Source organism: Bombina bombina, chromosome 1 (assembly GCF_027579735.1).
Source record: "Bombina bombina isolate aBomBom1 chromosome 1, aBomBom1.pri, whole genome shotgun sequence".
In the NCBI taxonomy this organism is placed as follows: domain Eukaryota; kingdom Metazoa; phylum Chordata; class Amphibia; order Anura; family Bombinatoridae; genus Bombina; species Bombina bombina.
This window is the reverse complement of record NC_069499.1, coordinates 1,451,898,588-1,451,918,771: the sequence shown is the minus strand read 5'-3', so window position 1 is coordinate 1,451,918,771 and position 20,184 is coordinate 1,451,898,588. Positions and strand designations below refer to the sequence as shown.

At 38.5% G+C, this 20,184-nt stretch overlaps 1 protein-coding gene across 1 annotated transcript; it reads right to left on the bottom strand.

The window, feature by feature from the left end:
- Nucleotides 1-302: 302 nt before the first annotated feature.
- On the bottom strand, nucleotides 303-19,972 carry LOC128666426 (tRNA-dihydrouridine(16/17) synthase [NAD(P)(+)]-like). Its single transcript, XM_053721028.1, has 8 exons — nucleotides 19,874-19,972; nucleotides 19,275-19,521; nucleotides 4,929-5,037; nucleotides 4,385-4,435; nucleotides 4,201-4,313; nucleotides 4,035-4,117; nucleotides 2,059-2,162; nucleotides 303-493 (listed from the first exon to the last, which is right to left on the bottom strand). Exons 1-8 carry the CDS (start codon nucleotides 19,909-19,911, stop codon nucleotides 303-305), a joined length of 936 nt encoding a protein of 311 aa, XP_053577003.1. The 5' UTR covers nucleotides 19,912-19,972.
- Nucleotides 19,973-20,184: the final 212 nt, after the last annotated feature.

Genomic DNA, 20,184 nt, shown 5'->3' with positions numbered 1-20,184 from the left:
CTCTAAGAAGGGGAACTCTTTATAGTAAGGAGGATGGGATCCCTGGTAAGAGGTTAATTCCTTGAGATACTCCAGTGGAGGTATAAGGGAAATACATTTTATTTGGGCTCTTATAACTTAGACTGAAGTAGTGGCGCTAGAACAAGTATGCACCAGCATTACCTAACACTAAGAAAGGCCAGAACATAGCAATCCAATACACACTAAGAATGGCAATTATGGCTCTGGGGGAGCCCCTGACATTGCCACTGAACGTGAGGAGCCAAATAGAAGAGGGTATATTTGCCACAATCACAACTTCACTAAAAATCATACTTGTGGTGCCTGCCGTTTTTGGCTTTGATAGGCCCCACTACTAGTTCATTTTGCCGGCGCTCCCGCCCACTTTTTTGGCGTGCTTCCTCTGAGCACGTGGTCTTCTTTGCACACTTCAACAAGTGTTGGAAGCTAGAGAAATAGCCTGTCTGGAGGTGGTGAGACACTTCTAACAGGGCTGTAGAGGGGATTGCAAAAATGTATAAAATATTATATTAGTCAATATTTGTTTATACTGTATTGTTATTGGGCTACATATACTTGGAAATATGGAGGATTCTGAACTTAGTCAGGACGATATAGGTCCTGCCCCATTAATTGATTCCAATAAATGTATGCTCTGCAAATTGAGCATGGTATGTCCCCCTGCACAGTTATGTAATTAATGCCTTACATCTGTCCTGCGCTCTCATTCTGGGGAGCCTAGTACTCAGATGCTTATGTGCCTGTATTCAGCATTATCTAACATTGCAGCTTCTCAAATATCTAACAGCCCTGATATGCCTGTACTACAGCAAATTAGTTCACCAGCAGTACTCTGCAGCCCACAAGGTCAAAGGATCCTCAAGCAGAGTTGATAGACGCATTAGCAGCACCATCATATCTTTTTCCTCCAATTGTCCTTTGTCGAGTCATAGCTTGAATCAAACAAGAGGGGATTTCAGCAATCCTGCTAGCTCCAGTGTGGCCACGCCAGACTTGGTATGCGGATCTAGTGAAAATGTCATCTGCTCCTCGGTTACTTCAGGAGGTCAGACCTTCTGGCACAGGGTCCTTTATTTTATCAAAATCTAGATTCTCTGAGGATGGCTGCATGGAGATGAAAGTTTAGTTTGGTCTCTGAGAGGATTCTCAGAGACGGCAATTAATACCTTGGTTCAGGTCAGAAAGCCTGTCACCAGGCGTATTTATCAAAGTGTGGAAAATGTATCCGTCTTGGTGTGCAGACAGAGGGTTACCCTGGCACAGGTTAAAGATTCCACAGATTGTTCAATTTCTTTAGGATGGTTTAGAGAAGGGCCTGTCAGCTAGTTCTATTAAGGGTCAGCTCGAGCTCTAAAATTCTATCTTCATGCTATCAAAGATTTTCGTCAACCATCTTCTTTGTTTGTCTTGCATAAGCGCAAAGGTCAGAAGGTCACTACTGTTACTCTATCATTCTGGCTCAGAAGTGTGATTCGCATGGCGTATTTAGAAGTAGGCCAGCAGCCTCCATCTCAAATTACAGCACAGTCTACCCATTTAGTGTCCTCTTCTTGGGCCTTCAAGAATGAGGCGTCAGTTGAATAGATTTGTAATGCGTCTACTTGGTCCTCATTGCATACTTTCACGAAATTTTACAAGTTTGACGTTTTTGCCTCAGCAGAGGCATTGTTTGGGAGAAAAGTTCTTCAAGCGGTGGTGCCTAGTTCTTAGGACTGTCTTCCCTCCCTATTCATTTCGTGTCCCCAACAGCTTGGGTATTAGTTTCCAAATAGGTAATGAATTAATTTGTGGACTCTCACTGCCAAGAAAGAAAATAATTTATCAGGTAAGAATAGATGATGATGATATGGTTTCCTGTCCCTTTAAAGAACCAATGATGATGGGCAGAAAACATCTGACAATATGCATTTCCAAAATATACTGTGACAAATTAAAAAAAAAATGTTTCTATGATGCATAAAGCTGTGCACATGAACCTAGTCACGCTCGTAGCAGGTATGTAGTGATGCAATCAACCTACTAGGTGTGTGCACAAACCTGCACTCATCACTCCATGCACTCCTGTCTCCTTAATACACCTTTCCACATCATCAAGGCACTGGATATTTCCATTTGCAAAAACAGGGATATTAACAGCATTCCTGTCAAAAAACAATATCACAAATATAACGAAGTAGCAGATGTAAAAACACTAAATTAGCAATGATTTACTTCCAGATCTAACTGACCAAAGATGCTTTGCAAAAAAACTTTCCATAAACATTATGATCGTGCCCCAAAAGCCACTCTGCAAGGCAGTGTTTGTCTGTATAATAAATATTCCCTGCCTTGACTCCTGCCTTAGATGATGTAGCAAAGTTTCTGGTTTACCTGTAACCTTTTGTGAAAATGACAAAAGGAATAATAAAGAGACAGGAATGTTATACATAAAAATAAGCTAAATTGCTTTACTTTAAAGTGATGGCAAATCTTACCATTTCATTTTTTTTTACTGAAGTGACGTGTCCACCTCTTAGCCATTAGTCATGCTAGCATACTGCACAGTGCCATACGGCTAGTGCGGCTATTGGCTTATACACCACTTTTTTTAAAACTTGTGAATGAAAGTCACTTATTTTTGTGCTGGTAAATCATAGCGTTTTTGAGATGCTAGGATTTATCATCACTTTAAAAAGGGACAGTTGTACACCATTTCTAGACAGATACCAATGGCACTACCTAATTTATTGCTAGGACCTAATAAATCCTTATCTGTACATACAGTACATATTTACAGCACATTCTGGGTCCTATAATTGGTGTAAACACGTCGTTCAATTAAAACTTAAACACAAATCTCTTACATCTAGCTGATGTTACAGTGTAAATAATACAACCTGAGCTGCGCTTGGGATACATTATCTCTAGTAAGAGGTGCTAAGATTGTTATATAGATATTAATATAAACCGAGTAAGCACTGGGGGTTAAAATCACAAACCCCAAATTGCCGGCTCCAAATATTGATAAATATGTTGCAATTGTTTTATTGAACTATGGAGTATTATTGCCAAAAATTAAATCTAAATAAAAATGTGCCTTTAGGCTATAGCATACATAGTAGATCAATGAAACAGTAATGTACTTCCCTGTACATCACTGTTTTATTGATCTACTATATGTAGGCTATAGCCTAAAGGAACATTTTATTTAGAGTATTATTGCAGTGGGCTGAGTATTTCCATTTAAATGTAACAGTCCATCGTTCTCCCCAGGACCTTTAAAATGGGCACACCATCCAGCTAATTTTACTGCCCAGAAGGCTAAAATGTAAGCAAAAATTAAGTTAAATTTAGCTAATACTAAAATGCTTTATTGCACAAATTATCATTAATAAATTTATATAAAGTTATGCAATAAATTTGTGATTTGGATACCAGAAAATGTTATATTACAAAGTATTACACTGCCCCACCTGGCTACTTCATAATGCCACCAGACTGGCAACATTTTCTGGGTAGAACGCTGCAGCCATTACTTAAAGTGAATGTCAACTTTCATGATAAAGTGCCCGGTTTTTAAAAAAACTATTAAAAACAGGGACACCTCCATTCATGAAAGTTTACATTGCACCGGATTTTACAAATACTTACCTTCTTCTCCTGAAACGCCGGATCGCTGATCTCCCTGCCTGCTTCTTCCTGCTGTACTTACACAGCATTGACGAAACCAGCTTCCTCCAATCACAGCGTGGCCTCACCAGATGGACGCTCCTGGTGGGGTAAACAGGATTGGAGGAAGCTGGTTTCGTCATTGCCGACGAACTACAGAGGACCTGCAGGCAAGGGGATCGGCGATCCGGCATTTCAGGAGAAGACGGTAAGTATTTGTAAAATCTGGTACAGTGTAAACTTTCATGAATGAAAGTGCCCCTGTTTTTAATAGTTTTTTTTTTTAAAAACGGCACTTTATCATGAAAGTTGACATTCACTTTAAATTTTGCTTGCACTGAGACAGGTGAAACATACATACTCACCTAACGGCTTTGATATGCTCCCAGGAAGCTACAGCAGTTAGAGGACCTTTTTGCTCTTTTGTACGGCCATGGACTGTGAGCAACTGAAAAACAAAGAAAGTCATTACGTTAGAATAGCGATAACTTCTTCTACAGTTGGACAATGGACAGGATGTAAAACACACACCTGACAACCGGCTTTCTCCAACATCTTTGCATACTTCACAGTTTTATCAATTTCAGGAAAAACTCGGATTTTGCACGTAATGGGGACAGACAGTTTCTCGTGTGCCAGCTGAACTAGGAATAAAGGGTCAGCGTTAAACACTGAACAAACAAATGGTACGAAAATAAATAACAATGACACATACCCATCCTTTCCAGTAGATCCCATTCATCCTGTAAGAAAGCTCCATAATGACCTGAGAAGACAATTACAAAAATAAATTAATTTTAGAAGTGCTTAAAGGGACAGTAAAGTCAAAATTAAACTTTCATGATTCAGATTGAGCATGCAATTTTAAACAACTTTCCGGTTTACTTCTGTTATGTTTGCTTTGTTCTCTTAGTGTCTTATATTGAAAAATGAAACTAGGTAGGCTCATAAGAGCTCAGGAGTGTGCACGTGTCTTTAGTACTCTATGGCAGCAGTGATTTGCAACATTGTATAACAAAGCTACAAATAATGTTGCAAAACACTGCTGCCATAGAGTACTAAAGACACGTGCACACTCCTGAGCTCTTATGAGCCTACTTTGTTCTCTTAGTATCTTTTATTGAAGAGTAAACTAAGCACATTTGATAACAGAAGTAAATTGGAAAGTTGTTTTAAAATTGCATGATCTATCCGAATCAGGAAAGTTTAATTTTGACTTTACTGTCCCTTTAAATTTGTCTCCATTGAGCATTACTTACCTCTTTTTGCAATCATTTGTGGGCAACCCAAATTTAAATCAATTGCATCACAGTAATCCTGAGCCAGCGACGCTGCTTGAACAAACACCTCAGGGTCATTTGCACAAAACTAAGAGATCAACAGAAAAAAAAAAAAAAGATAAATATATATTAGCATAACGGCTTTTCGAATGAATTAACACCATTTTACCATTGTTTTCACCATCTTGTTAAATTTAACATTCAATATGTCAGTAACCAGGGCACATATAGAAGTCAGGTGTCTTTGGAAAGGTATTAAAGAGCTCTTTCAGATGAGATAGGAAAAACATAATTTATGTAAGAACTTACCTGATAAATTCATTTCTTTCATATTAGCAAGAGTCCATGAGCTAGTGACGTATGGGATATACATTCCTACCAGGAGGGGCAAAGTTTCCCAAACCTTAAAATGCCTATAAATACACCCCTCACCACACCCACAATTCAGTTTAACGAATAGCCAAGAAGTGGGGTGATAAGAAAAAAGTGCAAAAGCATATAAAATAAGGAATTGGAATAATTGTGCTTTATACAAAAAAATCAAAACCACCACAAAAAAGGGCGGGCCTCATGGACTCTTGCTAATATGAAAGAAATGAATTTATCAGGTAAGTTCTTACATAAATTATGTTTTCTTTCATGTAATTAGCAAGAGTCCATGAGCTAGTGATGTATGGGATAATGATTACCCAAGATGTGGATCTTTCCACACAAGAGTCACTAGAGAGGGAGGGATAAAATAAAGACAGCCAATTCCTGCTGAAAATAATCCACACCCAGAATAAAATTTTAATGAAAAAACATAAGCAGAAGATTCAAACTGAAACCACTGCCTGAAGTACGTTTCTACCAAAAACTGCTTCAGAAGAGGAAAACACATCAAAATGGTAGAATTTAGTAAAAGTATGCAAAGAGGACAAAGTTGCTGTTTTGCAAATCTGATCAACCGAAGCATCATTCTTAAACGCCCAGGAAGTAGAAACTAACCTAGTAGAAGGAGCTGTAATCCTTTGAGGCGGAGTGTTACCCGACACAACATAGGCATGATGAAATAAAGATTTCAACCAAGATGCCAAAGAAATGGCAGAAGCTTTCTGGTCTTTTCTAGAACCGGAAAAGATGACAAATAGACTAGAAGTCTTTCGGAAAGACTTAGTAGCTTCAACATAATATTACAAAGCTCTAACAGCATCCAAAGAATGCAATGATTTCTCCTTAGAATTCATAGGATTAGGACATAATGGAGGAACCACAATTTCTCTACTAATGTTGTTAGAATTCACAACCTTAGGTAAAAAATTCAAAAGAAGTTCGCAGCACCGCCTTATCCTGATGCAAAATCAGAAAAGGAGACTCACAAAAAAGAGTAGATAATTCAGAGACTCTTCTGGCAGAAGAGATGGCCAAAAGAAACAAAAACTTTCCAAGAAAGTAATAAAACGACCAAAGAATGCATGGGTTCAAAAGGAGGAGCTTGAAGAGCCCCCAGAACCAAATTCAAACTCCAAGGAGGAGAAATTGACTTAATGACAAGTTTTATACGAACCAAAGGTTGTACAAAACAATGAATATCAGGAAGATTAGCAATCCTTCTGTGAAAAAGAACAGAAAGAGCAGAGATTTGTCTTTCAAGAAACTTGCGGACAAACCTTTATCTAAACCATCCTGAAGAAATATAAGTCTTCCAGACTCTATAATATATCTCTCTAGATACAGATTTACGAGCCTGTCACATAGTATCAATCACAGAGTCAGAGAAACCTCTTTGACCAAGAATCAAGCGTTCAAACTCCACACCTTAAAATTAAGGTTTTGAGATCCTGATGGAAAAACATAATTTATGTAAGAACTTACCTGATAAATTCATTTCTTTCATATTAACAAGAGTCCATGAGCTAGTGACGTATGGGATATACATTCCTACCAGGAGGGGCAAAGTTTCCCAAACCTTAAAATGCCTATAAATACACCCCTCACCACACCCACAAATCAGTTTAACGAATAGCCAAGAAGTGGGGTGATAAGAAAAAAGTGCGAAGCATATAAAATAAGGAATTGGAATAATTGTGCTTTATACAAAAAAATCATAACCACCACAAAAAAGGGTGGGCCTCATGGACTCTTGTTAATATGAAAGAAATGAATTTATCAGGTAAGTTCTTACATAAATTATGTTTTCTTTCATGTAATTAACAAGAGTCCATGAGCTAGTGACGTATGGGATAATGACTACCCAAGATGTGGATCTTTCCACACAAGAGTCACTAGAGAGGGAGGGATAAAATAAAGACAGCCAATTCCTGCTGAAAATAATCCACACCCAAATAAAAGTTTAACAAAAAACATAAGCAGAAGATTCAAACTGAAACCGCTGCCTGAAGAACTTTTCTACCAAAAACTGCTTCAGAAGAAGAAAATACATCAAAATGGTAGAATTTAGTAAAAGTATGCAAAGAGGACCAAGTTGCTGCTTTGCAGATCTGGTCAACCGAAGCTTCATTCCTAAACGCCCAGGAAGTAGAAACTGACCTAGTAGAATGAGCTGTAATTCTTTGAGGCGGAATTTTACCCGACTCAACATAGGCAAGATGAATTAAAGATTTCAACCAAGATGCCAAAGAAATGGCAGAAGCTTTCTGGCCTTTCCTAGAACCGGAAAAGATAACAAATAGACTAGAAGTCTTACGGAAAGATTTCGTAGCTTCAACATAATATTTCAAAGCTCTAACAACATCCAAAGAATGCAATGATTTCTCCTTAGAATTCTTAGGATTAGGACATAATGAAGGAACCACAATTTCTCTACTAATGTTGTTGGAATTCACAACTTTAGGTAAAAATTCAAAAGAAGTTCGCAACACCGCCTTATCCTGATGAAAAATCAGAAAAGGAGACTCACACGAAAGAGCAGATAATTCAGAAACTTCTTCTAGCAGAAGAGATGGCCAAAAGGAACAAAACTTTCCAAGAAAGTAATTTAATGTCCAATGAATGCATAGGTTCAAACGGAGGAGCTTGAAGAGCTCCCAAAACCAAATTCAAACTCCATGGAGGAGAAATTGACTTAATGACAGGTTTTATACGAACCAAAGCTTGTACAAAACAATGAATATCAGGAAGAATAGCAATCTTTCTGTGAAAAAGAACAGAAAGAGCAGAGATTTGTCCTTTCAAAGAACTTGCGGACAAACCCTTATCCAAACCATCCTGAAGAAATTGTAAAATTCTCGGTATTCTAAAAGAATGCCAAGAAAAATGATGAGAAAGACACCATGAAATATAAGTCTTCCAGACTCTATAATATATCTCTCTAGATACAGATTTACGAGCCTGTAACATAGTATTAATCACGGAGTCAGAGAAACCTCTATGACCAAGAATCAAGCGTTCAATCTCCATACCTTTAAATTTAAGGATTTCAGATCCGGATGGAAAAAAGGACCTTGTGACAGAAGGTCTGGTCTTAACGGAAGAGTCCATGGCTGGCAAGATGCCATCCGGACAAGATCCGCATACCAAAACCTGTGAGGCCATGCCGGAGCTATTAGCAGAACAAACGAGCATTCCCTCAGAATCTTGGAGATTACTCTTGGAAGAAGAACTAGAGGCGGAAAGATATAGGCAGGATGATACTTCCAAGGAAGTGATAATGCATCCACTGCCTCCGCCTGAGGATCCCGGGATCTGGACAGATACCTGGGAAGTTTCTTGTTTAGATGAGAGGCCATCAGATCTATCTCTGGGAGCCCCCACATTTGAACAATCTGAAGAAATACCTCTGGGTGAAGAGACCATTCGCCCGGATGCAACGTTTGGCGACTGAGATAATCCGCTTCCCAATTGTCTACACCTGGGATATGAACCGCAGAGATTAGACAGGAGCTGGATTCCGCCCAAACCAAAATTCGAGATACTTCTTTCATAGCCAGAGGACTGTGAGTCCCTCCTTGATGATTGATGTATGCCACAGTTGTGACATTGTCTGTCTGAAAACAAATGAACGATTCTCTCTTCAGAAGAGGCCAAAACTGAAGAGCTCTGAAAACTGCACGGAGTTCCAAGATATTGATCGGTAATCTCACCTCCTGAGATTCCCAAACTCCTTGTGCCGTCAGAGATCCCCACACAGCTCCCCAACCTGTGAGACTTGCATCTGTTGAAATTATAGTCCAGGTCGGAAGAACAAAAGAAGCCCCCTGAATTAAACGATGGTGATCTGTCCACCACGTTAGAGAGTGCCGAACAATCGGTTTTAAAGACATTAATTGATATATCTTCGTGTAATCCCTGCACCATTGGTTCAGCATACAGAGCTGAAGAGGTCGCATGTGAAAACGAGCAAAGGGGATCGCGTCCGATGCAGCAGTCATAAGACCTAGAATTTCCATGCATAAGGCTACCGAAGGGAATGATTGAGACTGAAGGTTTCGACAGGCTGTAATCAATTTTAGACGTCTCTTGTCTGTTAAAGACAAAGTCATGGACACTGAATCTATCTGGAAACCCAGAAAGGTTACCCTTGTTTGAGGAATCAAAGAACTTTTTGGTAAATTGATCCTCCAACCATGATCTTGAAGAAACAACACAAGTCGATTCGTATGAGACTCTGCTAAATGTAAAGACGGAGCAAGTACCAAGATATCGTCCAAATAAGGAAATACCACAATACCCTGTTCTCTGATTACAGACAGAAGGGCACCGAGAATCTTTGTGAAAATTCTTGGAGCTGTAGCAAGGCCAAACGGTAGAGCCACAAATTGGTAATGCTTGTCTAGAAAAGAGAATCTCAGGAACTGATAATGATCTGGATGAATCGGAATATGCAGATATGCATCCTGTAAATCTATTGTGGACATATAATTCCCTTGCTGAACAAAAGGCAATATAGTCCTTACAGTTACCATCTTGAACGTTGGTATCCTTACATAACGATTCAATAATTTTAGATCCAGAACTGGTCTGAAGAAATTCTCCTTCTTTGGTACAATGAAGAGATTTGAATAAAACCCCATCCCCTGTTCCGGAACTGGAACTGGCATAATTACTCCAGCCAACTCTAGATCTGAAACACAATTCAGAAATGCTTGAGCTTTCACTGGATTTACTGGGACATGGGAAAGAAAAAATCTCTTTGCAGGAGGTCTCATCTTGAAACCAATTCTGTACCCTTCTGAAACAATGTTCTGAATCCAAAGATTGTGAACAGAACTGATCCAAATTTCTTTGAAAAAACGTAACCTGCCCCCTACCAGCTGAACTGGAATGAGGGCCGTACCTTCATGTGAACTTAGAAGCAGGCTTTGCCTTTCTAGCAGGCTTGGATTTATTCCAGACTGGAGATGGTTTCCAAACTGAAACTGCTCCTGAGGACGAAGGATCAGGCTTTTGTTCTTTGTTGAAACGAAAGGAACGAAAACGATTGTTAGCCCTGTTTTTACCTTTAGACTTTTTATCCTGTGGTAAAAAAGTTCCTTTCCCACCAGTAACAGTTGAAATAATAGAATCCAACTGAGAACCAAATAATTTGTTTCCCTGGAAAGAAATGGAAAGTAGAGTTGATTTAGAAGCCATATCAGCATTCCAAGACTTAAGCCATAAAGCTCTTCTGGCTAAGATAGCCAGAGACATAAATCTAACATCAACTCTAATAATATCAAAAATGGCATCACAGATGAAATTATTAGCATGCTGGAGAAGAATAATAATATCATGAGAATCACGATTTGTTACTTGTTGCGCTAGAGTTTCCAACCAAAAAGTTGAAGCTGCAGCAACATCAGCCAATGATATAGCAGGTCTAAGAAGATTACCTGAACATAGATAAGCTTTTCTTAGAAAAGATTCAATTTTTCTATCTAAAGGATCCTTAAACGAGGTACCATCTGATGTAGGAATGGTAGTACGTTTAGCAAGAGTAGAAATAGCCCCATCAACTTTAGGGATTTTGTCCCAAAATTCTAATCTGTCAGGCGGAACAGGATATAATTGCTTAAAACGTTTAGAAGGAGTAAATGAATTACCCAATCTATCCCATTCCTTAGCAATTACTGCAGAAATAGCATTAGGAACAGGAAAGACTTCTGGAATAACCGCAGGAGCTTTAAAAACCTTATCCAAACGTATAGAATTAGTATCAAGAGGACTAGAATCCTCTATTTCTAAAGCAATTAGTACTTCTTTAAGTAAAGAGCGAATAAATTCCATCTTAAATAAATATGAAGATTTATCAGCATCAATCTCTGAGACAGAATCCTCTGAACCAGAAGAGTCCAAAGAATCAGAATGATGGTGTTCATTTAAAAATTCATCTGTAGAGAGAGAAGATTTAAAAGACTTTTTACGTTTACTAGAAGGAGAAATAACAGACAAAGCCTTCTTTATGGATTCAGAAACAAAATCTCTTATGTTATCAGGAACATTCTGCACCTTAGATGTTGAGGGAACTGCAACAGGCAATGGTACATCACTAAAGGAAATATTATCTGCATTAACAAGTTTGTCATGACATTTAATACAAACAACAGCTGGAGGAATAGCTACCAAAAGTTTACAGCAGATACACTTAGCTTTGGTAGATCCAGCAGGCAGAGGTTTTCCTGTAGTATCTTCTGGCTCAGATGCAACGTGAGACATCTTGCAATATGTAAGAGAAAAAACAACATATAAAGCAAAATAGATCAAATTCCTTATAAGACAGTTTCAGGAATGGGAAAAAAATGCCAAACATCAAGCTTCTAGCAACCAGAAGCAAATGAAAAATGATTCTGAAATAATGTGGAGACAAAAGCGACGCCCATATTTTTTGGCGCCAAATAAGACGCCAACATTATTTGGCGCCTAAATGCTTTTGGCGCCAAAAATGACGCCACATCCGGAACGCCGACATTTTTGGCGCAAAATAACGTCAAAAAAATGACGCAACTTCCGGCGACACGTATGACGCCGGAAACGGAAATGAATTTTTGCGCCAAAAAAATCCGCGCCAAGAATGACGCAATAAAATGAAGCATTTTCAGCCCCCGCGAGCCTAACAGCCCACAGGGAAAAAGTCAAATTTTTGAGGTAAGAAAAATATGATAATTAAAGCATAATCCCAAATATGAAACTGACTGTCTGGAAATAAGGAAAGTTGAACATTCTGAGTCAAGGCAAATAAATGTTTGAATACATATATTTAGAACTTTATAAATAAAGTGCCCAACCATAGCTTAGAGTGTCACAGAAAATAAGACTTACTTACCCCAGGACACTCATCTACATGTTTGTAGAAAGCCAAACCAGTACTGAAACGAGAATCAGTAGAGGAAATGGTAAATATAAGAGTATATCGTCGATCTGAAAAGGGAGGTAAGAGATGAATCTCTACGACCGATAACAGAGAACCTTATGAAATAGACCCCGTAGAAGGAGATCACTGCATTCAATAGGCAATACTCTCCTCACATCCCTCTGACATTCACTGCACGCTGAGAGGAAAACCGGGCTCCAACTTGCTGCGGAGCGCATATCAACGTAGAATCTAGCACAAACTTACTTCACCACCTCCCTTGGAGGCAAAGTTTGTAAAACTGATTTGTGGGTGTGGTGAGGGGTGTATTTATAGGCATTTTAAGGTTTGGGAAACTTTGCCCCTCCTGGTAGGAATGTATATCCCATACGTCACTAGCTCATGGACTCTTGTTAATTACATGAAAGAAAAAGAACCTTGAGACAGAAAGACTGGTCTTAACGGAAGAGTCCACAGCTGGCAAGAGGCCATCCGGACAAGATCCGCATACCAAAACCTGTGAGGCCATGCTGGAGCTACCAGCAGGACAAACGAGCATTCCTTTAGAATATTGGAGAATACCCTTGGAAGAAGAACTAGAGGCGGAAAGATATAGGCAGGATGACACTTGTAAGGAAGAGATAATGCATCCACTGCCTCCGCCCGAGGATCCCGGGATCCGGACAGATACCAGGGAAGTTTCTTGTTTAGATGAGAAGCCATCAGATCTATTTCTGGGAGTTCCCACATTTGAACAATCTGAGGAAATACCTCTGGGTGAAGACCATTCGCCCAGGTGCAACGTTTGGCGACTGAGATAATCCGCTTTCCAATTGTCCATACCTGGGATAAGAACCGCAGAGATTAGACAGGAGCTGGATTCCGCCCAAACCAAAATTCGAGATACTTCTTTCATAGCCAGAGGACTGTGAGTCCCTCCTTGATGTATGCCACAGTTGTGATATTGTCTATCTGAAAACAAATGAACAACTCTCTCTTCAGAAGAGGCCAAGACTGAAGAGCTCTGAAAATTGCACGGAGTTCCAAAATATTGATCGGAAATCTCACCTCCTGAGATTCCCAAACCCCTTGTGCCGTCAGATACCCCCACACAGCTCCCCAACCTGTAAGACTTGCATCTGTTGAGATTATAGTCCAGGTCAGAAGAACAAAGAAGCCCCCTGAACTAAACGATGGTGATCTGTCCACCATGTCAGAGAGTGTCGTATAATCGGTTTAAAGATATTAATTGAGATATCTTTGAGTAATCCCTGCACCATTGGTTCAGCATACAGAGCTGAAGAGGTCGCATGTGAAAACGAGCAAAGGAGATCGCATCTGATGCGGCAGTCCTAAGACCTAAAATTTCCATGCATAAGGCTACCAAAGGGAATGATTGTGACTGAAGGTTTTGACAAGCTGATATCAATGTTAAACTTCTCTTGTCTGACAAGGACATAGACACTGAATCTATCTAGAAACCTAAAAAGGTTACCCTTGTCTAAGGAATCAATGAACTGATTGGTAAATTGATCCTCCAACCATGAACTTGAAGAAACAACACAAGTCGATTCGTATGAGATTCTTCGAAAATGAGAAGACTGAGCAAGTACCCAGATATCGTCCAATAAGGAAATACCAAAACCCTGTTCTCTGATTACAGAAAGAAGGGCACCGAGAACCTTTGAAAAAAATTCTTGGAACTGAGGCTAGGCCAAACGGTAGAGCCACAAAACTGGTAATGCTTGTCTAAAAAGAGAATCTCAGACACTAAAAGTGATCTGGATGAATCGGAATATGCAGATACACATCCTGTAAATCTATTGTAGACATATAATGTCCTTGCTAAACAAAAGGCAGGATAGTCCTACAGTAACCATCTTGAATGTTGGTATCCTTACATAACGATTCAATATTGATAGATCCGGAACTGGTCTGAAGGAATTGACCTTCTTTGGTACAATGAAGAGATAAAATAAAACCCCAGCCCCTGTTCCAGAACTGGAACTGGCATAATTACTCCAGCCAACTCTAGATCTGAAACACATTTCAGAAATGCTGAGCCTTTGCTGTGTTAACTGGGACACGGGAAAGAAAAAAATCTCTTAGCAGGAGGCCTTAACTGAAGCCAATTCTGTACCTTTCTGAAACAATATTCTGAAACCAGAAATTGAGAACGGAATTGATCAAAATTTCTTTGAAGAAAACGTAATCTGCCCCATACCAGCTGAGCTGGAATAAGGTCCGCACCTTCATGGGTACTTAGGAGCTGGCTATAGGTTTTCTATAAGGCTTGGATATATTCCAAACTGGAAATAGTTTCCAAACTGATACCGCTCCTGAGGATGAAGGATCAGGCTTTTGTTCCTTATTGTGAGGAAAGGAACGAAAATGATTATTAGACCTAAATTTACCTTAGATTTTTTATCCTTTGGTAAAAAAGTTCCCTTCCTTCCAGAAACAGTTGAGATAATAATTTATTACCCTGGAAAGAAAGGGAAAGCAAAGTTGACTTAGAAGACATATAAGCATTCCAAGTTTAATCCATAAAGCTTTTCTAGCTAAAATAGCTAGAGACATATACCTGACATCAACTCTAATGATATCAAAAGATGGTATCACCAATAAAATTATTAGCATGTTATAGAATAATAATAATGCTATAAAATTATGATCTGTTACTTGTTGCGCTAAAGCTTCTAACCAAAAAGTTGAAGCTGCAGCAACATCCGCTAAAAATATAGCAGGTCTAAGAAGATTACCTGAACATAAGTAAGCTTTTCTTAGAAAGGATTCAATTTTCCTATCTAAAGGATCCTTAAATGAATTACTATCTGCCGTAGGAATAGTAGCACATTTAGCAGGAGTAGAGACAGCCCCATAACCTTAGGGATTTTGTCCCAAAAAAACTCTAATCTGTCAGATGGCACAGGATATAATTGCTTAAACGTTTAGAAGGAGTAAAAGAATTACCCAAATTATTCCATTCCCTGGAAATTACTTCAGAAATAGCATCACGGAGATTAAACACTTCTGGAATAACTACAGGAGATTTTAAAAACCTTATTTAAACGTTTAGATTTAGTATCAAGAGGACCAGAATCCTCTATTTCTAATGCAATTAATACTTCTTTAAATAAAGAACGAATAAATTCCATCTTGAACAAATACAAAGATTTATCAGCATCAACTTCTGAGACAGAAACCTCTGAACCAGAAGAACCATTATTAGTATCAGAATGATGATGTTCATTTAAAAATTCATCTGAAAAAAGAGAAGTTTTAAAAGACTTTTATGTAAACTAGAAGGAGAAATAACATAGCCTTCTTAATGGATTTAAAAATAAAATCTCTTATGTTTATCAGGAACACTCTGAAAATTAGATGTTGACGGAACAGCAACAGGTAATGTAACAGTACTAAAGGAAATTTTATCTGCATTAATAAGTTTGTCATGACATGCAATACAAACAACAGCTGGAGAAACAGATACCAAAAATTATAGCAGATACACTTAGCTTGGTAGTTCCAGCACTAGACAGCGATTTTTCTGTAGTATCTTCTGACTCAGATGCAACGCGAGACATCTTGCAATATGTAAGAGAAAAAACAACATATAAAGCAAAATTGATCAAATTCCTTAAATGACAGTTTCAGGAATGGGAAAAAATGCCAAAGAACAAGCTTCTAGCAACCAGAAGCAAAGAAAAAATAAGACTTAAATAATGTGGAGACAAAAGCGACGCCCTTATTTTTTAGCGCCAAATAAGACGCCCACATTATTTGGCGCCTAAATGCTTTTGGCGCCAAAAATGACGCCACATCCGGAACGCCGACATTTTTGGCGCAAAATAACTTCAAAAAATGACGCAACTTCCGGCGACACGTATGACGCCGGAAACGCAAAAGAATTTTTGCACCAAAAAAGTCCGCGCCAAGAATGACGCAATAAAATGAAGCATTTTCAGCCCCCGCGAGCCTAACAGCCCACAGGGAAAAAAGAGTCAAATTTTTGAAGGTAAGAAAAAATGATTAATTCAAATGCATTATCCCAAATATGAAACTGACTGGAAAGTTGAACATTCTGAGTCAAGGCAAATAAATGTTTGAATACATATATTTAGAACTTTATAAACAAAGTGCCCAACCATAGCTTAGAGTGTCACAGAAAATAAGATTTACTTACCCCAGGACACTCATCTACATGTTTGTAGAAAGCCAAACCAGTACTGAAACGAGAATCAGCAGAGGTAATGGTATATATAAGAGTATATCGTCGATCTGAAAAGGGAGGTAAGAGATGAATCTCTACGACCGATAACAGAGAACCTATGAAATAGACCCCGTAGAAGGAGATCACTGCATTCAAATAGGCAATACTCTCCTCACATCCCTCTGACATTCACTGCACGCTGAGAGGAAAACCGGGCTCCAACTTGCTGCGGAGCGCATATCAACGTAGAATCTAGCACAAACTTACTTCACCACCTCCATCGGAGGCAAAGTTTGTAAAACTGAATTGTGGGTGTGGTGAGGGGTGTATTTATAGGCATTTTAAGGTTTGGGAAACTTTGCCCCTCCTGGTAGGAATGTATATCCCATACGTCACTAGCTCATGGACTCTTGCTAATTACATGAAAGAAAAAGTATTTGTAAGCCGTTGTAATCAATATTTGGGTGGCCATTTTTTCAAAAGAAGGTCTTTAATTGTTTTACTTAAAAAAAAAAAAAATGTTGTACATATAAACTATTACTCATTAAAGGGACACTCAAGTCAAAATAATCTTTTATTATACAGAAAGAGCAGTAGTTTTAAGACACTTTCCAATTTTATTCCATTATCAAATGTTGCAGTCTTTTTATATTCACACTTTCTGGGGGAACAAGATCCTACTGAGCATGTGCACAAGCTCACAGGGTATACTTATACTAATCTGTGATTGGCTGATGTCTGTCACATGATACAAGGGGCTGGAAAATGGAGGAAAAAAAATACAATATTTCAGAAAAAAAAAAAAAAAAAAAACTACTGCTTATTTGAAATTTAGAGTAGGTGTTAAATCATTGTCTTTATTATGCACATCTACTGCATTGAGTGGTCCATTAACTGTACCAAATTTAAAGATGGGCTGCCAATGGGATCAGGAGTTATGTTAGATTCAGTAAAAAAGGAAATCCCATTTACAGTAATCTTCTTAACCCAGACAAGTTTAAACATGTTCTGACTTTCATGTCACATCACAAATGTAAATTCTATTGTGATCGTTGGAGGGTGAAGATTGCTCCAGTGCTCCTTGAAGTGAATTTAAGCAATATAAGGGCTTCATTACTGTTACTATATGTGCAAGTGACTCAGAAATTAGTAGATTTTCTAGTGTTATAATACATTATAGGAAAGTCAACATTCACCTTGCATGATTCAGATAAAGCATGTAATTTTAAGACATTTAAATTAACTTCTATTTTGAAATGTGCTTTCTTCTCTTGATATCCCTTGGTAAAAAGAATACGCAAATAGTGGGAGCTAGCTGCTGATTGGTGCCTGCACGCACATATTTGCCAGTAGTGCAATGCTGTTCCTTCAGGAAAGGATAACAAGATAATGAAACGAATTTGAAAATAGAAGTAAATTGGAAAGTTGCTTAAAATTGTATACTTTATCCAAATCATGAAAGAAAATATTGGGGTTTGCTATCCCTTTAAGTAGTAAAGGACATGGTAATGTAAGAAATAATCTTATATTTGTTACACCATGGAGAAGAGAACTTTTCCCACAGTTACATGAAAATGCTATGATGCTTAGTTACACAGTAGTGTATAGTTAGACAAGTTTAATCATGTTCTGACTTGCAAATCACATCACAAACTAACATTTTCATATAATTTTGTGAAAAGTTCTCTTATCTATGATGTAACAGATCTAAGATTCTTTCTTAAAAATACACCAGAATCACTTCTATATGTGCCCTGTTTACCAAAATAATTACATGTTAAAGTTAACAATACGGTGAAAAACAAATTGTCAAAATTGCAAATTTTGTACCCCTATAACTGTAAATACAGAAGATATGGACCTGCAATTTCGCATTGACTAGTACACCTCAGGTGGCCCTTTCAGTATACCAATATATATATATATATATATATATATATATATATATATATATATATATATATATTAAAAAAAAAAAAAAAAAAAAAAAAAAAGGATTCTGAGGTTGAGGACCTTGTTGATTTGACATGGAATGACCCCAATGATGACAATAAGGTTGACACACTGGTAATAGCAGTGTAAAGTACAGCACTGGGAATCTGCTTACCAGTGAGGAAAATAATAAACAGGAAAATGATCCTATTTTCTTGTGGCGTGGCAAAAGCTCAGACATAAGTTTGGAATTGCAATCTGAGTAATAACCATGAAACCCAATGTAAAAAATACATAGAAGAGATTTATCATGGATTTGTGGAGGTACTGGGATGGACCCTGACACCTTGGTGGGAGAGAAAAGACAGTTAAGGACATCAGAACATAGTTATGGGTCTCACAATGGGAGAGGAACAATGCTGGGGTAGAGATTAAATGGACATGAAACCCAACATTTTTCTCTTATGATTCAGATAGAGAATACACCTTTAAACAATATTCTAATTTACTATTATTATCATCATCTAATTTGCTTAATTCTTTAGGTATCATTTGTTGAGTCAATAACACGTGGCTTGTGCATCCACCAATCAGATATGATTTTCAACAAAGGATATCAACAGAATGAAGCAAATTAGATAATAGAAGTAAATTGGAAAGTTGTTTAAAATTGCATGCCATTTCTGAATCATTAAAAAGAAAAAAACTGTGTTTCATGTCCCTTTAACATCTTTGTAAGAGGTGTATGGCAAAAATGACAAAGAGGACAAAACATGTAGAAAGTGATAAGTAATAGAGGAATTGTGCGAGGAGAAAGAGGAGGGCTGGTGAGTTTGTCCTGGCAAATTTAACATAGGACAAGGGTTGTAAAAGACAGTAAAGGCATAGAATGGTTTCCTATACAGATAGTTACCTGAACAATCAAAGGCCGATCTTCAGCGCACAGCTCACAGTACAGGTTATCCTTGCGGTAGTTGGCATCACGCACAAACACCTGGGCATGTAGCATTGGAGTGTAACAAAGCTGGGCCCCATGCCGACGGCTGAAGAGTCGCCAGGCCAGCTCACTTTGATCCACCATAGGAGCCAGCACATATCGAGCTCCCCGGAGACTCTGCTTCCAGAAGTCCATCCCCTGCAGCTTGGGCACTGAGCTCTGGCTGCCAGCAAAGCCAACGAGCATTAGATATATTAGTTATTAATTCATTCGAAAAGCCAGTATGCTTCTGCAGCTAGATCTGTTTTATGATTCTTATAAATATCAATATAAACACACATGCAAGGGATTAATTCATAACGCTCAAACAAGATACGTTCCTCCTCAGTACACTTGCGAGACACGACGCCCTAGCTCCCCACATACACCAAGAGCATTTTATATAATTTACAGAACGGATTTCTTTTCCCCATATGAGACACGGCATGCCACCCATATGAGAGGTTCACAGCTTCCCCTGGCTACAAAGCACCCCCGTCTAATATCATACAGCTCACCGCTCCGGTACCACTCACCTCCCGCGGTCACACATTTCCTCAGGCGGCAGCTTCATACCGAGCCTACCAACTCAGTGCTTACTGCAGGGACTGACAGGCACTTCCGGTCCCAATGGCTAGACTTCCGTTTGGTCCATCCCTATTCTCACTCCCCTGTATCTCACTATAAGGATCCTGTTGAGAAACAGGCGATAACTTATGTCAGGTCTGTGTGTGTGAAATGCAGGGTGAGAGCCGGAACTGAATCGAAGCAGCCTAAATTAAACAGGCTGTTTCACTGTTTAAACTTAATAGAAATCATTCAATATGTATTTAAATGGATTTAACAT

Excerpts from the sequence above, each read along its gene's own strand:
- LOC128666426 (XM_053721028.1), bottom strand. The coding sequence starts at position 19,911 with ATGAAGCTGCCGCCTGAGGAAATGTGTGACCGCGGGAG. Across the intron at positions 4,314-4,384 it reads GGATCTACTGGAAAGGATGG|TTCAGCTGGCACACGAGAAA; the intron begins GTATGTGTCATT and ends CTTTATTCCTAG. Across the intron at positions 4,118-4,200 it reads TGGAGAAAGCCGGTTGTCAG|TTGCTCACAGTCCATGGCCG; the intron begins GTGTGTGTTTTA and ends TTTGTTTTTCAG.